Source organism: Passer domesticus, chromosome 3 (genome assembly GCF_036417665.1).
Source record: "Passer domesticus isolate bPasDom1 chromosome 3, bPasDom1.hap1, whole genome shotgun sequence".
Lineage (NCBI taxonomy): Eukaryota > Metazoa > Chordata > Aves > Passeriformes > Passeridae > Passer > Passer domesticus.
In genome coordinates this window covers 6,695,579-6,716,324 of record NC_087476.1, presented here as the reverse complement: position 1 = coordinate 6,716,324, position 20,746 = coordinate 6,695,579, and the positions used below count along the sequence as shown (strand labels likewise).

The following is a 20,746-nucleotide window of genomic DNA, read 5'->3' as shown; positions in this document are numbered from 1 at the left end:
TAAGACTGAAAAAAGCTATTAAACAGAAGAATAATTTTATATCTAAGTCTAAAAAACATCAACTTTGAATATGATAAAATTTCTAGTGATAAAGTGTATAACACACATTTGCAAGATTAAGACTTGACTGCAATTTTATTATGAGTGAAGGTGGGAGCAGACAGGAATCCTCAGCATTAACACTTTCTGGAAAGAAATTGGAACATCATTCTTAGGAAGATTGAACACTTTACAACTTTGTTGTACTTTAACCATAATACTCCAAATTATACCAGAAACCAAAAATTACTTTGCTAAGAGTTTCTAACAAACAGAACACTACCTGTGTCATCCAGAGCATCCTGTGTTTCTCCATCATCCGTTGATTCCAATTCTTTCACAAAGTTTGAAGGAAACATCCCTGCCTTGCCATTCAGTATTCCACTCCACCATCCTTCTTCTACCTGTATAGAAACATTTTGCACATTACCAATGGAGTAAAAGGAAATTCCTATAAATTCCATACAAACTCTACAAACAACTTTGGAGAAAGTTCAAATTATCACAATTTCTTTATAAAGAAACCTACCAAACATGTAGAAGGATTAGACAAAAAGAAGAGGAAGAGAACAATTTAATGTTACTTGTATCACTACTGCAATGATCCTAACAGGAGATTAGCCCCATTCCAGTTAATCCTAAAAAGAAGCAATATGTTCATCAACTTTCTCAAGACAGAGTAAGAGGCACTGCACATTTAACACAACAAAGAGGTATTAATCTGTTCATGAAATACAGATGAAACGTTGAGTCTGTGGGTCCATGGAAATTTTTATGTGTTTTTGTTGTCCATCTGTCTTTTCCTCTGTCTTGTCCACTTTCCACAAGTCCTGCTCTCTGACTGGCCTCATATCCACAGAAGAGCTTCACACAATTTTGATCAAAAGAAAAGTTTCAAAGATAAAATTTCATGTGGGGTAGAACAGAGAAAAGTCCTTCAGGACATCAGAGAAATTGAAAATTAAGCTATCCACTCCCTCTAGCAGGAGGTTGACCAGCACAGCCCAGCCCTACATGCACCACAAGAACTTGCCCATCAGAGCTGACCAACCTCACCAAGTCCACGAGAATTCTGTGGTGGCACACAGCACTCCTAAGGCCAGCAATATATTGGAAAGTTTATCAGGAATACCCCACATGGTATAAAGCAGAACAAGCAAAAGCAGGGCAGGAAGAGGTGGGGTAAAATGATGCCAAAGAATTGTGCCCTTTGAATTTATGAACAGTTTTCAAAATGTATTAAATAAATTCAGTTTATTTACCTAATGAGCACTAGTTAAAAACTAGAATTAAGGTAAATTTTCAGAATCTTTTTTTTGGGTTGCCCTGTTTTGAGACTGGATAGCTGTTTTTAGGAAAGGAAAGCAAGAGGAAAGGAAAAAAGCAAACCAAGCAGCAGCTGTTTGCATTATCTTTTTTTTAGCCTGGCTTTTTAGGTCACTATGCCTGACACACAGGCACAGTTTTTAAATGCCAGTCCACCTCCAGGCAAGCAGAGCCCAAGGAGAACCTGGCAGCTGCAGACACAGGCAATGAAAAGAGCACTATTGCTTTTAAAGGCATCCTGGTGCAAAAACACAGCTTTGGTGTGGATGGTTCAAACTCAGAGACTGGTCCTCTGAAACAAATTTTAAGCACAGATTTCTGGCAAGTGCTGCCCAGGCTCTGGCACCTCAGATTTAATGGAACACATAACAGAAAACTAAACTGAAAATGCCTTTACTCACCCCCACCACTCACTCAGGAGCCATGAAAAAGGGACTTTTAATGGTTACAGAATGCAGAAAGTGACTTGAGCATCCATTTATTCTTCTGCCAAGAGACGTGGTCAGCAAAGCACTTTACAGCAAAGCAAAGTGATGCCAACTCAGAGGCTCTCAGGAACAAACCCAAAATTTCTCGGGCACACTCACTCAGCCTCCTCACCACACTGCCTTCATATAAATCCCTGACTACACACAAACTACTGCCAGAAAAGGTTTCTTTCATCAGCATTAAGACACAGGTTAAAAAATTTCTCCATGCTTTGGGGGAGAACATCTGCACATCTGTTAGCAGCAGCAACACAGATGACAATTTCATAACCCTTCTCTTCCATTCCAAAATATTATCATATGATCCAATTTCCACAAGAGGGAGGTACAGCTCTGGTACACACACCAGAACTTTTTTTTTCAATGTGAATCCATTGACTTATTTGTACAAGAAACTCAGACTTCCACAGAAAAAATGGAGCAGAAAGCTGAAATAAGCAGCTTTATCAATCTGTTGTTCTATTTTTTTTTTACTACAATCTTCCCTAATGATGTTATATGATATTTTATTTCACTTGAAAAAGCAGCATGCAAATACTAAAACTATAATACTACAAAAATAAATCTGCTATTAAGTGCTGCTCCTGACAGGAGAGAGGGGAAGATATAAAGCAGAAACAAAGGTTTTAGAGCAATGACACAGTCACCACGTGTGCTCTGTGCATGTTCTTCATGTGTAAAACCCACATGACGTTCTATAAACAAAAAGCTCTGTGGATTCAGCCAGAACACAGCACAATTTTCTTCCCAAGAAGTTACTTCTGCCCTATCAATATCAACCATTTAATTTCTGAACCCATTTGCCTTCACCTCTGATTTCATGATCAGTGGTGTCATTTATATCAACTCAATTTACAAAAACCAATCTAGGGCTAAATATTGAATTATTTTCAAGTAACTGACAGAGCTGATCCCCTCACAGAGCTTATTTTCTTATTTTCCCCACAGAAAGAGGTGACCAAACAATTTTTCCTTGAAGTAACAGTTACAAGTCATCTGCATCTACAGAAACAGCACTTTTATACATTCACAGAAGCAAACTATCTCATAGTACTAAGGACAAATTACCTAAAGCAAGTTATGCCAGCATATTACACAACCAATGGACAGTATTTTCTACCATTCTTTACACTTCTGGTCCCATCAGTACAGTTTCATGAAGCAGACAGATCCAGTCTACACCTGTTAGGTCTCTTCTACACCACATGAAAACAGTGCAAACAGCTCTGTGATCATAGTAAACTGCACTATTTTTCTATCAGGTACCATTTCCCTAAAAATTTGTCAAATAAGTAGCCAAGACTGGGTACTACAAAAACATATTTTCAAATCATTAAAAAGAATAAGCATGGCAAATAACAAAAAAAAAAACTAAATAATAAAATATAATCCACACTTTCTTAAGAAACCAGATAAGGAAATGCTCTAATTTTTTTATTCTGTTTGGCTACTTGGCCATCTCTGGTACATGACACTGCACACCCCTCTGAAAATAATTACAGATGCTGACATGTGCAAGCAAAAGAGTCATTTCCACAATAGTTCACTGCATGTGCTCTCTCATAAATGCTTACACTGGACCATCCAGTCACAACTGCCAGTGCAGGCACCATCCACAAATTAAACTGCTGAGGTTACCCAGGAACACTCCTCTAAAAACACCCACACACAAAGGTATTTATGAAACTGCGAGTTTAGTGAGCAGGTTTTGCAAGTCACTTGCTCTGTTTACTCTCAGATATTAAATTCTGGAATTATTAGTGCAAATGCATCTAAGGGCATAGGTTTTTCCTTGCTAGGAAAATGGAAGTCTCCTTGGCATCTGCTAGGTGAAGCACTCTCTTCCCAAGAGGGTCAGGCACATGAAAAGCACAGTCTCATAAAGCCACTGAAAAAGCACCACCAACAACAGAAAGAAAGCTTCACTCTCCCTCCTCAGAGAGGAAGAGATGGCACCAGTGAAGGTCAGAGCCTGCCATGCAGAACTTTTCAACCGAGTTCTAAAATGATTCCTTCCACAATCACTCTGATCTTTTCCACACCCTCCCTGACAGATTTCACATTTGGAAGAGACACTCACGGCTATTGAATGGAACAGACACCAAGGAAGCACGTGGGTAAGAAAAGATAAGAAACCACCACTCCAACTCAATGAGTTTACAAGAGAACGTGAAACTGCCAGATCAAGTCAAATAACATTTTTCATCTATACCAATTTGGAGTATGTCAGCCTAAAGAAAGTTGTCCAACAGTTTTACCACAAGCATCCTAAAGCCAAGGATCACACAGACAGGGCCAAAGAACTGCAAAACCCTTTCAAAAAATGAATCTGTGTAACAGATCACAATTTATTACTGTGATGATCAAATATTTCTTTTAAACATCTAGTATTCATAGTTTTAGTATTAGATCCTGAGAGAAAAAGCTCCAGAATTAACTTTAGCTGCAAAACCACTACTTCCCATGCTATTTTCCCAACATGTTTGTAATACAAATAATCAGCCAAAAAAGTGGTTTGACTCTCAGCACATGAAAGGCCAGCTCTGCAGAACAGCTTACCTCATCAACGATGTCAATGACATCCCCCAGCTTGAGCTCCAGCTCGTCCTCATTCTGCGGGATGTAGTCGAAGAGCACTTTGCACTGCCGCTTCTTGGACCCTGATCCAAGGGAAACACCAAAAGTAAGAACACTCACACAGGAGAACTCATCTTTCCTACACTCTGCTCCTGAAGACCCAGAAAAACTTCCAAAAAGCTATGTAGCTTTTGATCCTGATTTTGTGGTTTGCTTGGGTGACCTTAGGCTAGAGAGCCACAGTTCTGATAAAGGAACACTGCACCAATTACCAACCTGCTATAAAAAACATGTTGACACAAGCAAGTCAAGTAAATCCCTACTACAGTGATTTCTCAAGCTATTTCCCAACCAAAATTTGCAAGAATGGCAATCACTGCCAGTTAGTACCCACTTGGAAGAAAAAGTGCAAGTTTGAGCCTCCAGTCCTTAAGTAATCCTGAAAGCAGGAACAACTTTTGTTATGCACCACACTGGAGAGCTTACAGACCTTCTGGCCTCTAACAAGGACCACAGCTTTGAGGTAATGCCAATATTTGCTGGGCTCATATTTCAAAATCTGAACTAATTTCTCTGTGAATTAAAAAAGAAACCCTACCTTTTCTCAGTGCCAGTATGGCATCTAGTAATTTAAACTATCAATTAGCAGTCTTTGACAAAGGCAAGATTAAAATCAAGTGCAGTTTTCAGCTGTTTGCTCCATACCATTAAAGTGCTGCACACATTAAAAAGGCAAAATGACATCTTAAGAGGGGAGGGCATTGAAGTGGCTTCTGAGAACTCAAGCCCTGCAGCCACAGTGGTGTGAACCCACACTGCCTAATTACCCTGCACATATCCTGGAGCGCTGCTGCTGCTGAGCACAGACAGTTTATGCACTTCTCCTTCAAACAAGAGGCCATGCCTTCAGACCTTTTCCACAACAGAGCAGCCAGCATGCTTTTGAAGGCAATTATCATCTTGAGTTATGACCCATGCATGCTCCCTATCCTCCTCAAAAACAATCTGCCGCAGTTTAAACGAAAATATCAGTCAAAAGCTTGAGGTGGTAAAGCCTAAGCTTACAGGAGCTGTGTGATTTCCATGCTCTCTCTCTTATACTTTGTTCTCCTTCCACACTCAAGTTTCAGCAATTAAGATTAGCTGTGTAAAAGCATTTCAAAACACAGATACTGCCTCCAAGATTGATCCTTGTCTTTTTACAGCACTGTTCAAAGTCCAGAGCAAGGCATTTAGAAAACCACACCCAGCATCTCAGTACAAAGCAGGCCAGGCATCAGAGTAAGAACCAGCATCTAAAATGTCTGAGAGAGAGCTCACCAAATTGAGAATTTTCTACATGCTGATGTATGTCTATGCAAGAAACAAATAAACCAGAAATATGAAGCTTTGTGGGTTATTTCTAGTAACACATAATTGCCCACATAATATACCCTGCTTTTACCTCCACTGGAACTCATGCACGAGCCCAGAGGGATTGTTCAGTTCAGAGTAATTGCAATAAATGGTTCAATAGCCTTTACTGCCTCCTGCAGTGCTTTCAAGGCTTCTGTTTGGTAGGAGATTAACTGATACCAAAAAAAAGGCAAATTTAAAAGTCACTGCCATTTGGCATAAATTTGATCTCAGTGTTCCTTTTCATAGTGTAATTATATCTAAATGGGAGTGGGAGGGAACCCATGGATGCATTTCACATCCAGAAACCTCCCTCTCCTCTGAGGTCTGTTTCCAGTGACACAATTTAGGAAGTACTGCCTCCCACTTTTGAAAATCCCTAGAATAACCGAGGAAGGGAACCTGTCCTCTCAGAGAACAGAACTCCAGCTTCACGTGCTGCTGCAGGACTGCTGGGCTGGCAGCCTGCAGGCAATTCTGTCCCTTTCCAAAACAACTTGTCTGGCTTCAGGTTTTGTTTGTTTTGTATAGGGTAAACCAAATTTAGCTCTTTGTTGCTGTTACTTAGCACACCTTCGGTATCTTCTTTCTGCTAAACACAGGCAGACATCTAATTGACAGGAATTCTGCCTGCAGCTTACCACCCACCTGACACAAAAATACCTGAATTCAGGGAGAGCTGCATGAAAGAAACTTAACTCTGTTTTTAACACTGTAAACCTCATTTCAGCAAGTGAAAAACCAGAAACACAAAGACAACTTAGCTCTGGAAAGCAAGTGATTGCCCAGGCACATAGCAATTAGGATCTGCAGGAGCTGTTCAATTTTCCAGGAAAAAGGGAACAGCAAGTGAAATGGAAATGCAGAGACTGTCACTGCACCAGGTAAACAGCTGTGTGCCTAAAGGGAAGTGCTTGAACACCATTTTCTCCAGAAGGATGAGAGCAGCCAGAGCCCTGCAGAGTTTGAGACCAAGCTGTACCTTCTACCCTGGACACAGCCACCAGCATGAGGATGTGACATGGAAAATACGGGAACATTCCAGGGTTAGGGTGACCAGAACAACATCTGACAGCTGAACTGGCATCAGATCATGTTCACGGAATCCTACAGTATCTCCAGTTGGAAGGACCCATAAGATCACACTCTTTCCTTTTCAGAGCCTGGCTGTATTTATCTAGGACCAGCATTAATCTTTCAGGTTGGATTTTTCCAAAGTCTGATGTGTAAACACCCAACAGGCAGCTACATGCTTTTGCCAACATGCACATACAGATCAGAGTCACTAAAAAGTGATTTTATATCCTTAGTTTCCTGGAACAAAGTCTCAAAAAATTTGTAAAGGTGGTGGTGGTCCTGTTTCAGGGTTTTAATTAACAACTAGTGGAATATAGGCAAAACCTCAAAGCATAAACATGCCAGAACCAGTAAGTTCTGAACTTTTTTTTTTTTTTTTTAAAGCAAGCTGAAATGATAAATTACTTCAAAACCTTTTAAGACAGAGGAAGCCACAGCAATTTAAAGCACTATCTTACAACAGATTGGCATGACCAAATACAAATCACAAGCCTATTTGCTGGATGCAGGGAATGGTAAGCTTTCTGCTCTAGGCTTCAGTCACCTTGATATAAAAACGGGCATTAAAAAGATACAGAAGCACCAGTGCTACATTCCTGCCATCCTGTCTGTTAGAACAAAAGGAAAATTACTAGTTTTTGTTAACACCACAAACTGCACCTTATTTCACACCAGAAGCAAGCCTATCAGGAAGAATCTGAACTATACAGCGTTTCCTTGTCAAAGTCTTGAATTTGTAGTAAAACTTGATGTTTTCATGTTTCAACTTTTCTTTTAAAAAGGCCACAGGAAAATTCTTTATTATCGTGATCAAGCCTGCAGCTCTCCATTCAGGTACCTGATAATACAAACAGAGCTCTCTGACATCTGGAAGGAAACTAAATCCTGATCACAGAAAATTCATCCCTATTACTGATGCTAAAAGCTACATTTAAGCTTTCTGCTCATACATACAGGAGCAAAATTTGTCTCTGAATAAGTTTTTCCTCCTATGTTACTAGTTTTCCACGTAACCTTAAAACTAAGTCATGCATTAAATAATTTATGTTTGTTTTAAAAATGCACGTCAGCAGCATGCACAATTGAAGGAATTGGAAAGACCACGTACTCTTCTTGAAGCCTTTGGACGGGGGATGAGGCTGAAATCCTCCTGCTGGGAGCCCATAGCTGCTCATACGCTGCACAAGGCTGGCTACATTGCCAGATTTCTCCCTCCTGAGTGGCACAGCATCATCCTTGGGCTCTACATCCTTCTTAACTTCCTGAAACAAGAGATTAAAAGATTCAGAGGCCACTTAAATCACCCAAGAGGTCAGTGGTTTTAAACAGGTGTACCATAGGCTAATACATTTCAGGTACTTACCCTTTGGGGTATAATGACATATTATACTCAAAAATCATGGCCTTCATCCTACAATTAAACATAGCCAAGACTGGAATAAATTTGACCTTTCCATACAATTGTGTTAGTAAACAGGTAACATGCTGAGAAAAATCAGAAACAGGGGCAGCATTTTAGCTATCTACTCTAAATCTCACAAAAGGAGCTTTGAATCCAGAAGTCTCATATTACAACTTTTATATAACAGACTGTATTTGAAAACATTTTTAAGAATATAAATATTACTTGAATGACTGACCATAGGGTAGGGTACTAAAAAATTTTAATACATAAAAGAATATTAGGTGATCATCTCTGCCCCAGAAAGCTCCAATGTGTTTACAGATGAGACATGCAGTTGCACTGCTGAAAGATGTGAGCAGAAAAGAAAGGGAGCCCCAAAAAACAGAGTGGGAGCAAGTGAGAGGGAAGATCTAAGAGGAAAATAACAGAAATACCATTTTTTTTTTGGTTAATGTCTCCCACTCTCCTTCTAAATTAGAATGTTAGCATTGAAATTGATTGTGCCAAACAAGACTGAGAGGCCTATCAACATGAAAGCACCAAGCAGCAAAAAAGGCCAAGCAGCAACAGTTACTCTACTGCATCAGTTCATTTAATAGGATTCCACTGGAGAACATATATGCTGAAAGAAGGAAATCATCACTTTGCACAAGACCAAACCCATTAAGTCGGATCAATGGCCCATCTATTGCTTCCAGCAGCCAAAATCCCAGATGCTCTTCAGAGCTCCTGCAGCTCAGATCCTCCCACATTCCCAGAGCACCCATAAGGACTCCATCAGGGAGATGGATCACCTCCCCTCCCTCTTGTGCCTGCAGCTGGAGCTGCTGAATCCCTTTCTGCACCCATGGTCTTGTCTGCCTCCACAGCACCCCTGGGGATGCAAACACCCATAAGTACTTGCAGCTTTTTGTGATCCACTTCACAACAATTCCTGTATCCACCATCAGTAGCCACTGGTCAACAACTCCATGAGCTATTGCAGCTACAGCTGCAATAAAATATTTAATACTTGAAAACAGAATTGGCAAGGCATATATATACACTTACTCATGTCTTGTGAACTCTTGAACATGAGCTTCAAGACAACAAAGCCCATACATTGATAAAATGCCAAAAATATGAGAAACATATTCCCTAGGACCTGTCTGTCTGGTGCTTTTTGGACTACTACAGCCCAGCTTTCTTACTTATAGCTATCCAGCTGGAAAATTCAGCAGGTTTGAACACTCACTGATGCTTTCAAACATACTATGAACCTCAAGTTAAACAGACCAAAGCATCTTCCAATTTCTCAAAAGAACAGAGCAAGACTACAGACAGCAGGATTTTTCCTCCCACTCATCTCCATTACATAAAAAAGGCTTTTTAGAAAACAGTGGAGTAGTTCCTGCTGTTACTCTCCTTCCTCCATGCTGACTGCTGCCCTGGAGATCTGAGCTCTGCTCAGATCCATCCCATCTTCCAAGTTCAAAAAAACCCCAAAACAAACTAAAAACTAACCCCTCTGGAACAGCATAGTATCCTGTCTACCTCTCATTTGAGCAGACATTTCATATTTCAAAGATTTTTGTCATTCTCATGCCTACAGCTGTTTTTTGGCCCATTACTTAGAAGTCTGATAAAACCATAAGCAATAAAATTTGGCTACAGCTGAAAAGCTTTTCACCTCCAAAATGCCTTTCTGGCTGCATTGCTGACAAGGCCATTCTGTTCATCTTAAAAGCATACTGGCACTTGAAAATCTGCCTAGAGTGCTTCTGCCTGCCTCTGGATTTTTAATTTTTTTTTCCTAAGCAATTTATACAGGTTTTTAAATCTCCAAGCTGCTCCAGGAACTAGTACTTCCCCAGGTTTCTCAATTGTGACACTTTCTAGTGAGGAGACAGCTCCAGGCTCCTTCCCGAGGTCAGGACTTTGCAAAAGACTTCAGAAGCAGCTGCTTCAATTGCTTTGTAAAAAGCACAGAAATACAAAAAGGAAGTGGGGAAACCCCACACAGGCAGCTTGTTCAAAAACATGACTTTTTTTTTTAAATTTATTTATTAGAAGAAAAAAGAACAAAAACCAACACAACCACTTCCAAATGCTAGAAAATACTATGAGATAAGCACCACCTTAATCAGTAATTTGAATTAAACAGACAATATGCTTTTAAGTCCAACATCAAAGGCAGCAAAATAATGGATAGGGTATAAATAATAGGAAATTATTTCAGACAAAAGCAGTGCCCACTACAAATGACCAAAGATCCAAAACTAAAAAGAGGAATGCTTGAGCAACTTTCTTGCCAGGCTTGAGTATCCACCTGAAGTAGTGACAGGTAGAAAATGCTGTGGGTCTAACACAGACAATGGAGAATTTTAGCAGGAAGTACAATGGAATTACATTTTAAAATATCCACATTAAAAAAATAGGATTTAAAATAATTTTGTGTGTAGTCATTACATGCAGAAAATCTTGTTGCCCGATGCAAAGGCTGAAGATTTACTGAAGGAGAATTTCCTCAGCAGCCAGAACAATCAAAAAGAACAATGAGACAGTGGGAAAGCCCAGCAGCACCAGGAAGGCACTCTCTGTACCTTCCTACCACAGCCAGCACAGGAAAGCTGTGACACTTCAATACACAGTTAAGAGAAATCATCCTAATCCAAGACACACAAAAGCAAAGAGGATGCAAGGAGAAGTTCAAGGTGATCGTGATAAAAACAGGAGCAGAGAGACTGCAAATGTCAGATTTACAAGGAGCAGATAGATGTGGGTATGGGATTGGTACCAGCCAGGTTTGAATCAGAGTTGACAGTGATGTTTTACTTTGTGTATCAGAACACAGCACTGGAGCATCACACGGAGCTGCTTTGCAGCAAGGAGAGAAAAAACAACCACACGAGAGAGTTCTGCCACAGCAGCCAGGCTCAAATCTAGTTGTGACAAAGAACTACAGAAGGTGTCAGTAAGCAATGCCTAAACGGGTCAGGAACAGCTTTTTTCATATTTAACCCTCTACCCCCTTTGTAAACCTCTTGTAAAGCAAGAACTATTCTTTTGTTCTCCTTGGTAAAGAAGAACTGAAACATTAATTATCCTTCCTTGGGGCATTACAAACTATATTAAAATTAAACCAAACTGAAACAAATTCAGGAAGCCCTGGTCTCCACACCTGCATGTGATCCACTCCACCACAACCCTGTAGTTCAAGTCAGTCTTCTAAGAGCAGGGAAGTGCTAAAAGATTCATTTTCAAAAGCACACTTCAGGATCCTCTGACATACACATCCATCACCCCTGCCAGCATCTTCATCCTGGGTATGATCTTAATGACTCCTTTCACAAAGAAAGTAATTTCTACACAAAGACCAACTGGATATCTCAAAACTGACAGTTACTGATGCAAACATTAATTCATGCCCTGGTAAAAACATTAATAAGAGTTTGCAATTCTTACATCTCTTCCAAACAGCTTGCTTGAACTTCAGTGTTGAAAATGACACAGCCACAGTTCTCACCTCTGAGGTACCACTATACCCAACCTGAGCATGCCCAAGACTCCTGTCCAGGGGTTTCACAAGGCAGTTTTCTTTCTTTGTTTTTGGTGGCTTTTAAGTCAGCCTTCATACCCAAATTATCAAAGAGAGTCTGTGTTGTGACAATACCAACAAAAAGCTCCAGGACACTTCATCTTGTTCCGAGGTGAGGCCACTGCCAGCCAGCAAAACCAAAATGGAAATATGACATTAACTGCAGCTGGAAATTTTAATATTTTTATTCTGCCAGTCCATTGCAGTTCAAGGCTTGTCAGTGTTTCCATGAGCAGAGCAGATTTTATGCATTTATGACTTGGCAGTACAAGGTCAATACAGACTGTGTCTTGGCGTAAAACACACTCCACTGGGAAGCAACCACCCACTTGTTCTGTTGTGAACTGCAGCAGTAGTCATAAAGATTTGAAGTTTTCATAATCTCCACTAAATGTGTATTTCACAACAGTTACAAACTCACTGCAGCCTGATAGGCAAAAAAAAAAAAAAGGATATAAGCATATAAATTTAACTAGCCAAAAATAGAAGTGTTTTTTGCTTTAATTGCATCTGTCGCGGTTTAATAATCCCTCAAAGAAATGTGTATGTTTACAAATAAAACTCTCAAAATCGTTTAAATGCAGCAATGTGTGATGCAAGAACTATCCTTTATATGCAGCCAAAAATGCAACACATGCAAATGCATGCACGATGCATCTAGATGCTGCTAGAACGAGCGGGCAGTCCTGACCTATTTCCGAGCGAGAGGAGCAGCCTCCCCCAGCAGCGCTGCCCGCCCGCGGCTCCAGCGGGGACAGCTGCTCCTCCTCCTTCCCCCGCCAGAAGCCAAGAGCTCTCACATCAGGCAGGCACTGGAGATGCAGAAAGCAGGTCAGAGTGTCTGAAAGGCCAAGAGTTAAAAATACAAAGTCTATTCCTGAATTATAGGGCACAGAGAAGTTCATTATCCAGCAAAGCTAAATCCTTAGCTAGATTCTTCAAGCATAAATATTAAGGCATCAGCTGCCATCTCCTCCTATGTATGCCATTATACAAGGAACAATCATCTTTAGACTTCTTACATTAATTCCACTGTAACATCAGTTTGTGCAAAAATGATGTGCATTACTCTTAGTGGCTGAGTACATTTTAAAGCAAGATCTCGAGAAGCAGATAATGGTCTCAATCTCTAAAGAGGCTGAGATAAAGAATACACAAAGATAGATGTCTGAGCCTACACATACAATTATCTCGTCTCTTCTCCATCAGAACAGCAATGAAGAACTCATGGACTGACAAATTAAGTCCATGACTCACATTACTGAGTAGAAAATAAGTAACTCAGAATTGGACCTGTCATTTTAGGGGAGAGCGAGGAATTGGAAACAGGCAATAGTTCTGTTTATACAAGTTCACAGCCTGTAAAATCCCACTCCTGAAAAAAACCACATAGAAATGTGACTGTACATAAATACATATAAAAATCTGTACAGCTGGCTACAGAGGAGAGATTGTCATCTGTAACCTGTTCCAAGAGCAATGAAACCTCAGTTCCTGGAGCACAAAAATCTTCACATAACTGATTATTTAGGCACCACATTTCCAGTTTTAGTAACAGCAACAGACAGACAGCACATGGCAGCCTGAACAGCTCCAGTCACTTAAATCTTAGATATCCCACATCTTTCATTTTGCCTGTGTCTCTTCCTTGAGTAGAAAACATGATTTCTCATCCTCAATGTTGGTGCCTGGAGGCAAAATATTTAACAAAGCCAATTAAAGAAAGATGAGTAATGTGCATCTATTCCTACCTGTCTCATTACTTTACCTGAGCTAATGGGAAACATCAAGAAAATCCATGGACCAAAAGAGCTGAGAAGGTGCTGAGCTCCTTCCCTGAAGCATTCAGGAGATCAGAGCAAGAGAAGAGCTCGGATGGGAGAGGTCAGAGGCTGTCCCTGACCCTCCAGAGAATTAAACATTATTCTTGAAAATAGAAACAAATCACCTAAAAATGAAAGCAGCTACCATCTGAAGAACAGACAAGATGGATAACCTTTGTTTTGCAAGACAACTTACCTCCTGGAGAGTGTAACAGGTGTCATGGGTTGATTTTTGGGGCCTTAATTTATGGTCAAAGTAGGGAATGTTTAACAGTGGGTTTAAGTATTGACCCAGCACCAGGCTGAATCAACAGAGGCAGCATCACTCCCTGGCTCTGCCTCTTCAGAGTCTGACTTGTTGCTTTCTATTAAACCACACCCACATCACACAACACTGTTTAACAAGTTACCAACATTTTTACATGTGTTATAATCTATGCTAAATATAGATATTTTAATTATACTGTCTCCTTGCGTGGGAGGAAAAAATCATCAATCAGGCAAGGCATCACTACTTTCTCACAATATGCAACATGTGGAATAAGTGGGATCTCCAGGAAGCATAAAAAATTAACTGAATTGCTGCAGATTTACAGACTAAAACCTGAGCCATCGAATAATTGTGATACTTGAAGGTCAAGAACAGACAAAGAGCTGAACCTTTCTACATAAGGAACACTCTATAGAGGTAATGTAGATGTAGGCTTGAATTTTCAGATTTTGATACAGATCATAAAAATACATGCATATAGTTTTTATATATACAAATAATTCAGTTTTGTCATGGAGAATTGGATACCTATAAACTTTACACCAAGCAAGTGTCAAAACAGAATCTGACATGAAGTCTTGTTAATATTGGCAAAATACAAGAGACCTCAAGCAAAACTTAAAAGCCCACATGCAGGAAAGCTCAGCAGTCAGCTCATCAGGTCTATCAACAGCAGAGCAAGGAAACCTAAATTAACCTGAGTAAACAGAGGAAGCACAGATCTTTACATCAGTGTTTCCCAACCATTTAATTAAGAAAAGAGTTCATTTTAAAACACTTCTGAAAATAATACCTTAAGAATATTTTATGGTCTTGTCATGTTCATAGCCAGCTAAAACCGTTTTAAAATGTTGATTGCGTCTCTTCTTTATTATATTTGCTAATACATATATATGAGAATTTAATTATATTTCTTGTAATTGTTTTATAGAATAACAGTTAATGTCCTGTCAACCACCAGCCACAAAATAGTGCTTCAGATCAATGAAATCAAGAATCACACGTGGCAGAAGGCAAGACAGAGCTCCAGCTCCCAAAGCACATGTGTTTTATCAGCTACCCCCACATGGGAAGGCAGGAAGACATTCCTTTCCCTTCTCCCAGTTAATTGCCTCTACTGCTGGTCCAGAGAAATGTGGGATCCAGTAACCACTACAGGTTCACTGTGATGCTCAACTCAGAACATCCCTTGTTCCTTGTTCCATCCCTGTCTTTCTACCTCCACTTTGTTGCAGTCAGCTTTCTTCTTCCCTGCATCCTTTTTCCAGGGCACCACCTCTTTGCATTCCCTGTAAAACCTTCAGCATTTCACTCATGGCCACAAGTTAAAACACTGACACATCCACATCCCTTCACAAGTCTTGCCTAGGACACAAATTTAAATGCTTAAGAGATTGCCAAATAAGGGCAAAAAATATAAATCTGGAGTCTCAGCAGATATCAGAAAAGGTTAAGGATTAGGCATTATTAGGAATTACCAGAGATTCAAACATTAACTAATATTTTTAACTGAAAATGCATCTTGCTTTCTTTCTACTCCTGTTTTGAAAGCATCTATGTAACATGCTTATCACCATCGGTTTCTAAGAATTCAAAAGCTTATTACACCAAGTCCAAAGCTAATGAATTCACATACATACACCAAAATATATTTTTACAAAGTGAAGAGCATCAAAAAAGCTTGTTAAACCTAGAAATATTTACCACAATAAACTTTCAGATCAGCTCATAATACTGAATAAAGACAGCGTTCAAGGAACACATACATTTGAAACTCAATACTGAAAGCACTACAATAGAGAAGACCTAAGTTCCCCCTCCAAAATTATGAGCCACCGAACAAAAAATTCACAATTGGTGCAAATATTAGAAGATGACAAGACAGAGATCAGCTACCCTTGTGCAGGTTTAAGCTTCAAGTTCACACTTAGATTACTTCATTCCACCTCATAGAAAGCAAAAGAACCGATTTAATATTAACTGTGTTGGGTGTACACAGATGTTGATTTATGAGACATATGGCAAAGGACTACAATGACATGGCTGGAATGTGCAGCCAGAGCCTCCTGGGATGTAACAAACATTACAGCAAACAGCACCTGGGTAAGTGACCTCTTTGGTCTCATTACATATGCTAATTCCAGAGCGTATATTTATAGCTGTATTTTAGACTTCTGTACACAGGGAAACTCTAAACTTAAAAGTCATGTTCCTGCACAAGCCCACTCATTCCCTGCTGCCTGAGACGCCAGCAATGCTTTGTGCAGTTTACTCAGTGATGGCTGCAAACACCTTCTGATGAAGCACACCCTGTTTGCAGCCTCCAGGCAGGGAATGGCTGCCTTGCTCCTGTGCTTGGAGAGAAAGCTATAAAATTACACACAAATCAAGTGTAACAACTAAATAAGGACAGACAAAGGAGCAGACTGCTTCACGTGAGTACAGGAATAAGGACATGTATAAACCTGCTGCTCCTTCCACACAAACCATCACACTTGATCAGAGCAGCTCTGGGAGTATCCAGGAGTGTGCTGTTACCACAGAGCAGCATCACAAGCTGATATGACATTTAGGAAAGCAAGGGGCACAGGTACAATCTACAAACTTAGATAACTCAAATCAGAGGGAATGATTAGCACATTAAGCAGTATTCACACAGGTCATTAAACACACTTTATCCTGCTGTCCTTCAGAACAGCACCTTAAGTTCCCTAAAGTTCCATATCAGTGCTGCCACTGAGCCAAAACTTAAAAGCTCTTTCCATTTTTCTCATGCTCTTGACATGTATGAACATATATATTTTTCATATTTGAAAAGATACTAAATATTACAAGAACACCAGTGTTTTCCCCATTCTGTGTTCACATTCAGCCACTGAAGACTTCACAACACCACAGATTTTTATTCATACAATAAAACAATAGTTTGTGAATGCACAGTGAAATCTTTTTCTCAGGTGATTTTTTTCAACATCTTAAAGCACAGGTCATCTTGGAGAGGGAAAGGGGCACATAATTTCAACAAATTTCCTGCAGTTAAATAGCTCACTTTTGAGGAAAGCATCTGTGACATTTCAGATCTAACAGTACATCAAGACAAATATTTCAAATAGTAAATCACTTGCATGCTGTTTCTTACCAAACAAGACACTTACACTGCCCTGGAATATGAAATAATTTACACATCTCCAACCAATACCAACAAAGGAAATTCCTGTGTGGATGTGGTGACAGCTGAAAAGACATCCTGACACACAGGTGCCCACAAGTGGCTGTGTGGGCAGAGCTGGATCAGCAGCAGCAGCCCTACAATGCTAAATCAAACACACCTCCACACTTCCCCTCTTCATGCCAGATACAGTCACATCACAGAGGGAATTCACCAGTTGGGACCCAACTGGTCTGAGCCCAGGCAGTCAATCCAGTGACTTAACTGGAAAAGTCACAGAAGTAAGAATAAATCACAGTGAGCTCTGAAAGACAGTGAAAATGCTGACCATTGGTTGTATCTGTCAATGTTTTCAGTTGATTTAATTTTCTTTACTGCTGTTTTTAGAAACAATAGTTTCCACATCCTAAGTAAGGCTCACCCAAGCCAATTACCAACATTCCAGTTGGAAAAAAAACCTGTTTCCTTGTTTATTCCGGCCAAAACAGCTAGATAGCAGAGACTTGTCTCTCACCCCACAAGCACAGGCATCATTATCACCATTCTCAAAATCCCATCATTATCCCATTCTCTCAATCCCTCAAAATTTGCTAATGGATGGGATTAGCAGGTGCAGCTCAGGCAAACCCACAAGGTACCCCACTCCTCCAGTGGCCCTGTTTCCCCCAAAAGCTGAAGAAAAATCAGCAGAAACAATGAGTTGACACCACAGTGTTGGCAACAGGTGTTAAAGCACCAGCCTGAGTGCTCAGCTTCACTCCTTGCCTGAAGACAAAGAACCCAGTGCTTCTCTCATATACTCAGCACTGAAACTGAAATTACTTAATATGGCTTTCAATCTTGCATGTAATCTTTGTTTCTGAGAAACAAGAATTGCCAGCTGCGAAGCAAACATCACCTTCTTACCAGCAGGGCTGCCTACTCTGCCTGGAAGCAGTGCTGCTCCAAGCACCCAGTGTCACCTCCCTGCACAACCCACTGCTAGTGATGACAGTTTCTTCAAAACAACAATAAAGCAAAGGAAAAGGCTATATAAACTGAAATGTAATTTGACCAACAGGACTGATAAATTGCTGTATATCTTGCTTTCTCCAAGCCTTACTCGGATGCAAAGATTTTGGACAGAATACTTTAAGGAGCAGATGCCAACATTCTGGAAATAGGTATTTTATTCTATTCCTTAAATACTTCCTAGTTATTTCAAACTAAATGCATATGGCTTGACCTATACCCATTGCTTTAAAGTTTATTCATTTATCAGCTTTTTTAACTAATGTTACTACACTTTTGAATCATGCCCAGATTAGAACTAACCTAGAAGAGTCTGTCTTGTCTGCCATCCCTCCCAACTCCATGATTCCTGTTTAAAGTTCTGGGTGAGGTCAATTTTTGAAAAGAAATTAAGGAAGATGCTATGTTTGAAGGAGCTTTCAGCCAAAACTTCTCTCGCTGGCTCACAGCACACTTGTGTTTAACAGCATCCCAACAGTGAGAACACAGGACAGAGGCAGCAGCCAAGACAGGCTTAAGAAGGTATGTCAGTGGTGCTACGCTGAAGTGTTCATCTAGGGGTGATGAAAAGGCAAGAAAAGAGGCTTGGGCTGTATTTAGTTTCCACAAACACACAGACCAGGAAGTTGAACAGAAAGAATCAACTAAAAACAAATCATCCTTTTAGAAAGGAACTCTTTCTGCAAGCAAAGTAGTTCTATGCAATCTATAAGCATCTCCCTATACTACAGAAGGGGACATGAGCTAAACCAACCCCAATTAATCTTATTACACGAACAATTCTAAGACCAAAAATTTACACCTTATACTAAATAAACTCTCAAAATCATACTGCAAGCATAACTTTTAAATTCATGCTGTCTCCATTCACTGCCCCCAAAACACAAAGTCTGTTTACAACGTTTGATTGTAAGAACATATGGAAAATAAAACAAGCTTACCACTTCCAAGGACATATTTGCTCGAACACGCCCAGTGTTGGAGGTTTTTTTATTTAGGGGGAGGAAGAATGTCACAGCGAGCAAAGTTCACGTGTTAACCTGGAGAGGATCCAGGCTCGGCGCTAGAGCAGCAGCAGCTGCTCACACCTGTGCAGGCAGGAGGCTGTGCCTGCACCAGCTCCAAGGCTCAGGGGCTGCATGGCCCAAACGCGCTCAGAGCGGTGCCCAGCTCGCTCACCACGATGTCCCCAGAGCCTGCTGGCAACCTTCTCTGCCTTAACTGATGAAAGGTACTGATTAAACTATCCACTGCTCCTCCCTCATCCGAGTTGCTGCCGTGAGCTTATGATCAAACTGGTTTTACTACCATGTAAAGCCTATTACTCACAATACAACTATTTACTAAACTAAGATAGCAATAAATGAAATAAAACAAGGAACTTCAGTTCTTAAAAAACTTCTCAGCTATGTAGAGACAAAAAGCTTAAGAAAATAAGCAGAAGGATGAACACCAAATCATCACTTTCAGTTATCAAAACAACAGGTGTCTGGAGAGTGAAGAGAATTACTCAAAACAAATAAATCAACAAAAATGAATCTTAGTCCATCTTGTCAAAGTAAATGCAAAAAAGGAGTTAAGACTCACTGGGCCAGAGAAGAGAGGGAGGGGGATTTCCTGAAGGAGGGGAGGCCTGGACTCTTAACCTTTACTTTCAGAGAACTGTTCCTGTATATTATATAAAGTCTAGAAGCAAACAGAAGTAAAACCCAACCCAAAATCAAAAAGTCTTCCACATTCCACACACATTAATATCTCAAAAAACCTCACATAGTCCATCTAACAGCACTACTACACTTCTCTAAACCACACTGGAAACAAACAAATGCGTGCACATTTTTAACCGGGATGGGCTTTAGAAAGGAAAAGCTGCTCTCAAAGAAAACAATAAAAGTCTGCTAGGTTTCATTGCTAAATCCTTTCAGGAATTTATGAAGTTGTTTATTTAAAATTGCCCATACAGGAAGAAGCAGAAAAATGGCAATAACAATGTCAGAAACAAGAACTCTAATTCAACCCTACTCAAAGAGGATATGCACACAGTTTGAACAGGAATTTCAGATGAGGTTTTGTTAATAACACTGGCAACTTGTGCACTCCAAAACCCAGCTCTGCAATACAGGCAGAACATACTTAAGAAGCTGCAGCACTGAAAAGTGAATTCAAGGAAATGAGCTTCACAAGTAGGCAGTGTAATAGTTTGCACTTTTTTTTTTAACCTGCTTGTACTCAACTGTACATTTACCACCATCTCCTGGTTTTGGGACTGCTTTGGACATCCCACACACAGAGTTCACAGCCAACCTTTACAACCCCTCCCACTCCCCACCCCATGCACTGGCACTGCACAGTGATATCTGAGGATGTTTCAGAAGCTTTATGGGGTTCCTTCTAGCTGAGTCTACCAGTTCTCTTTCTTTTAAAGCAAAATTATGCAAGTCAGCACCAAGAACTGCACCTTTTGGGACAGACCATCTCAGACTGCTCATTAACCCAGCAAGTGATGGGCTCACAGAAGATATTCTGGTCTCAGGTGGACCAGAAACCAGATATCACCAAGCTCTGGTCATTCTCCAGGATCTCCCCAT

General features: G+C 40.2%; 1 protein-coding gene across 4 annotated transcripts in view; it reads right to left on the bottom strand.

The window, feature by feature from the left end:
- Nucleotides 1–20,746, bottom strand: part of CD2AP (CD2 associated protein) — a 76,802-nt gene that overhangs the window by 30,346 nt on the left and 25,710 nt on the right. For 3 of the 4 annotated variants that reach the window (XM_064411749.1, XM_064411746.1, XM_064411747.1), the window contains exons 3-5: nt 8,011–8,164; nt 4,413–4,513; nt 323–443 (exon numbers count right to left, since the gene is read on the bottom strand). In XM_064411749.1, coding sequence (XP_064267819.1) covers nt 323–443; nt 4,413–4,513; nt 8,011–8,164 — 376 coding nt within the window. Of the gene's footprint in view, nt 1–322; nt 444–4,412; nt 4,514–8,010; nt 8,165–19,099; nt 19,219–20,746 lie in introns of those variants that run through there. The other variant, XM_064411750.1, reaches the window with a different exon arrangement.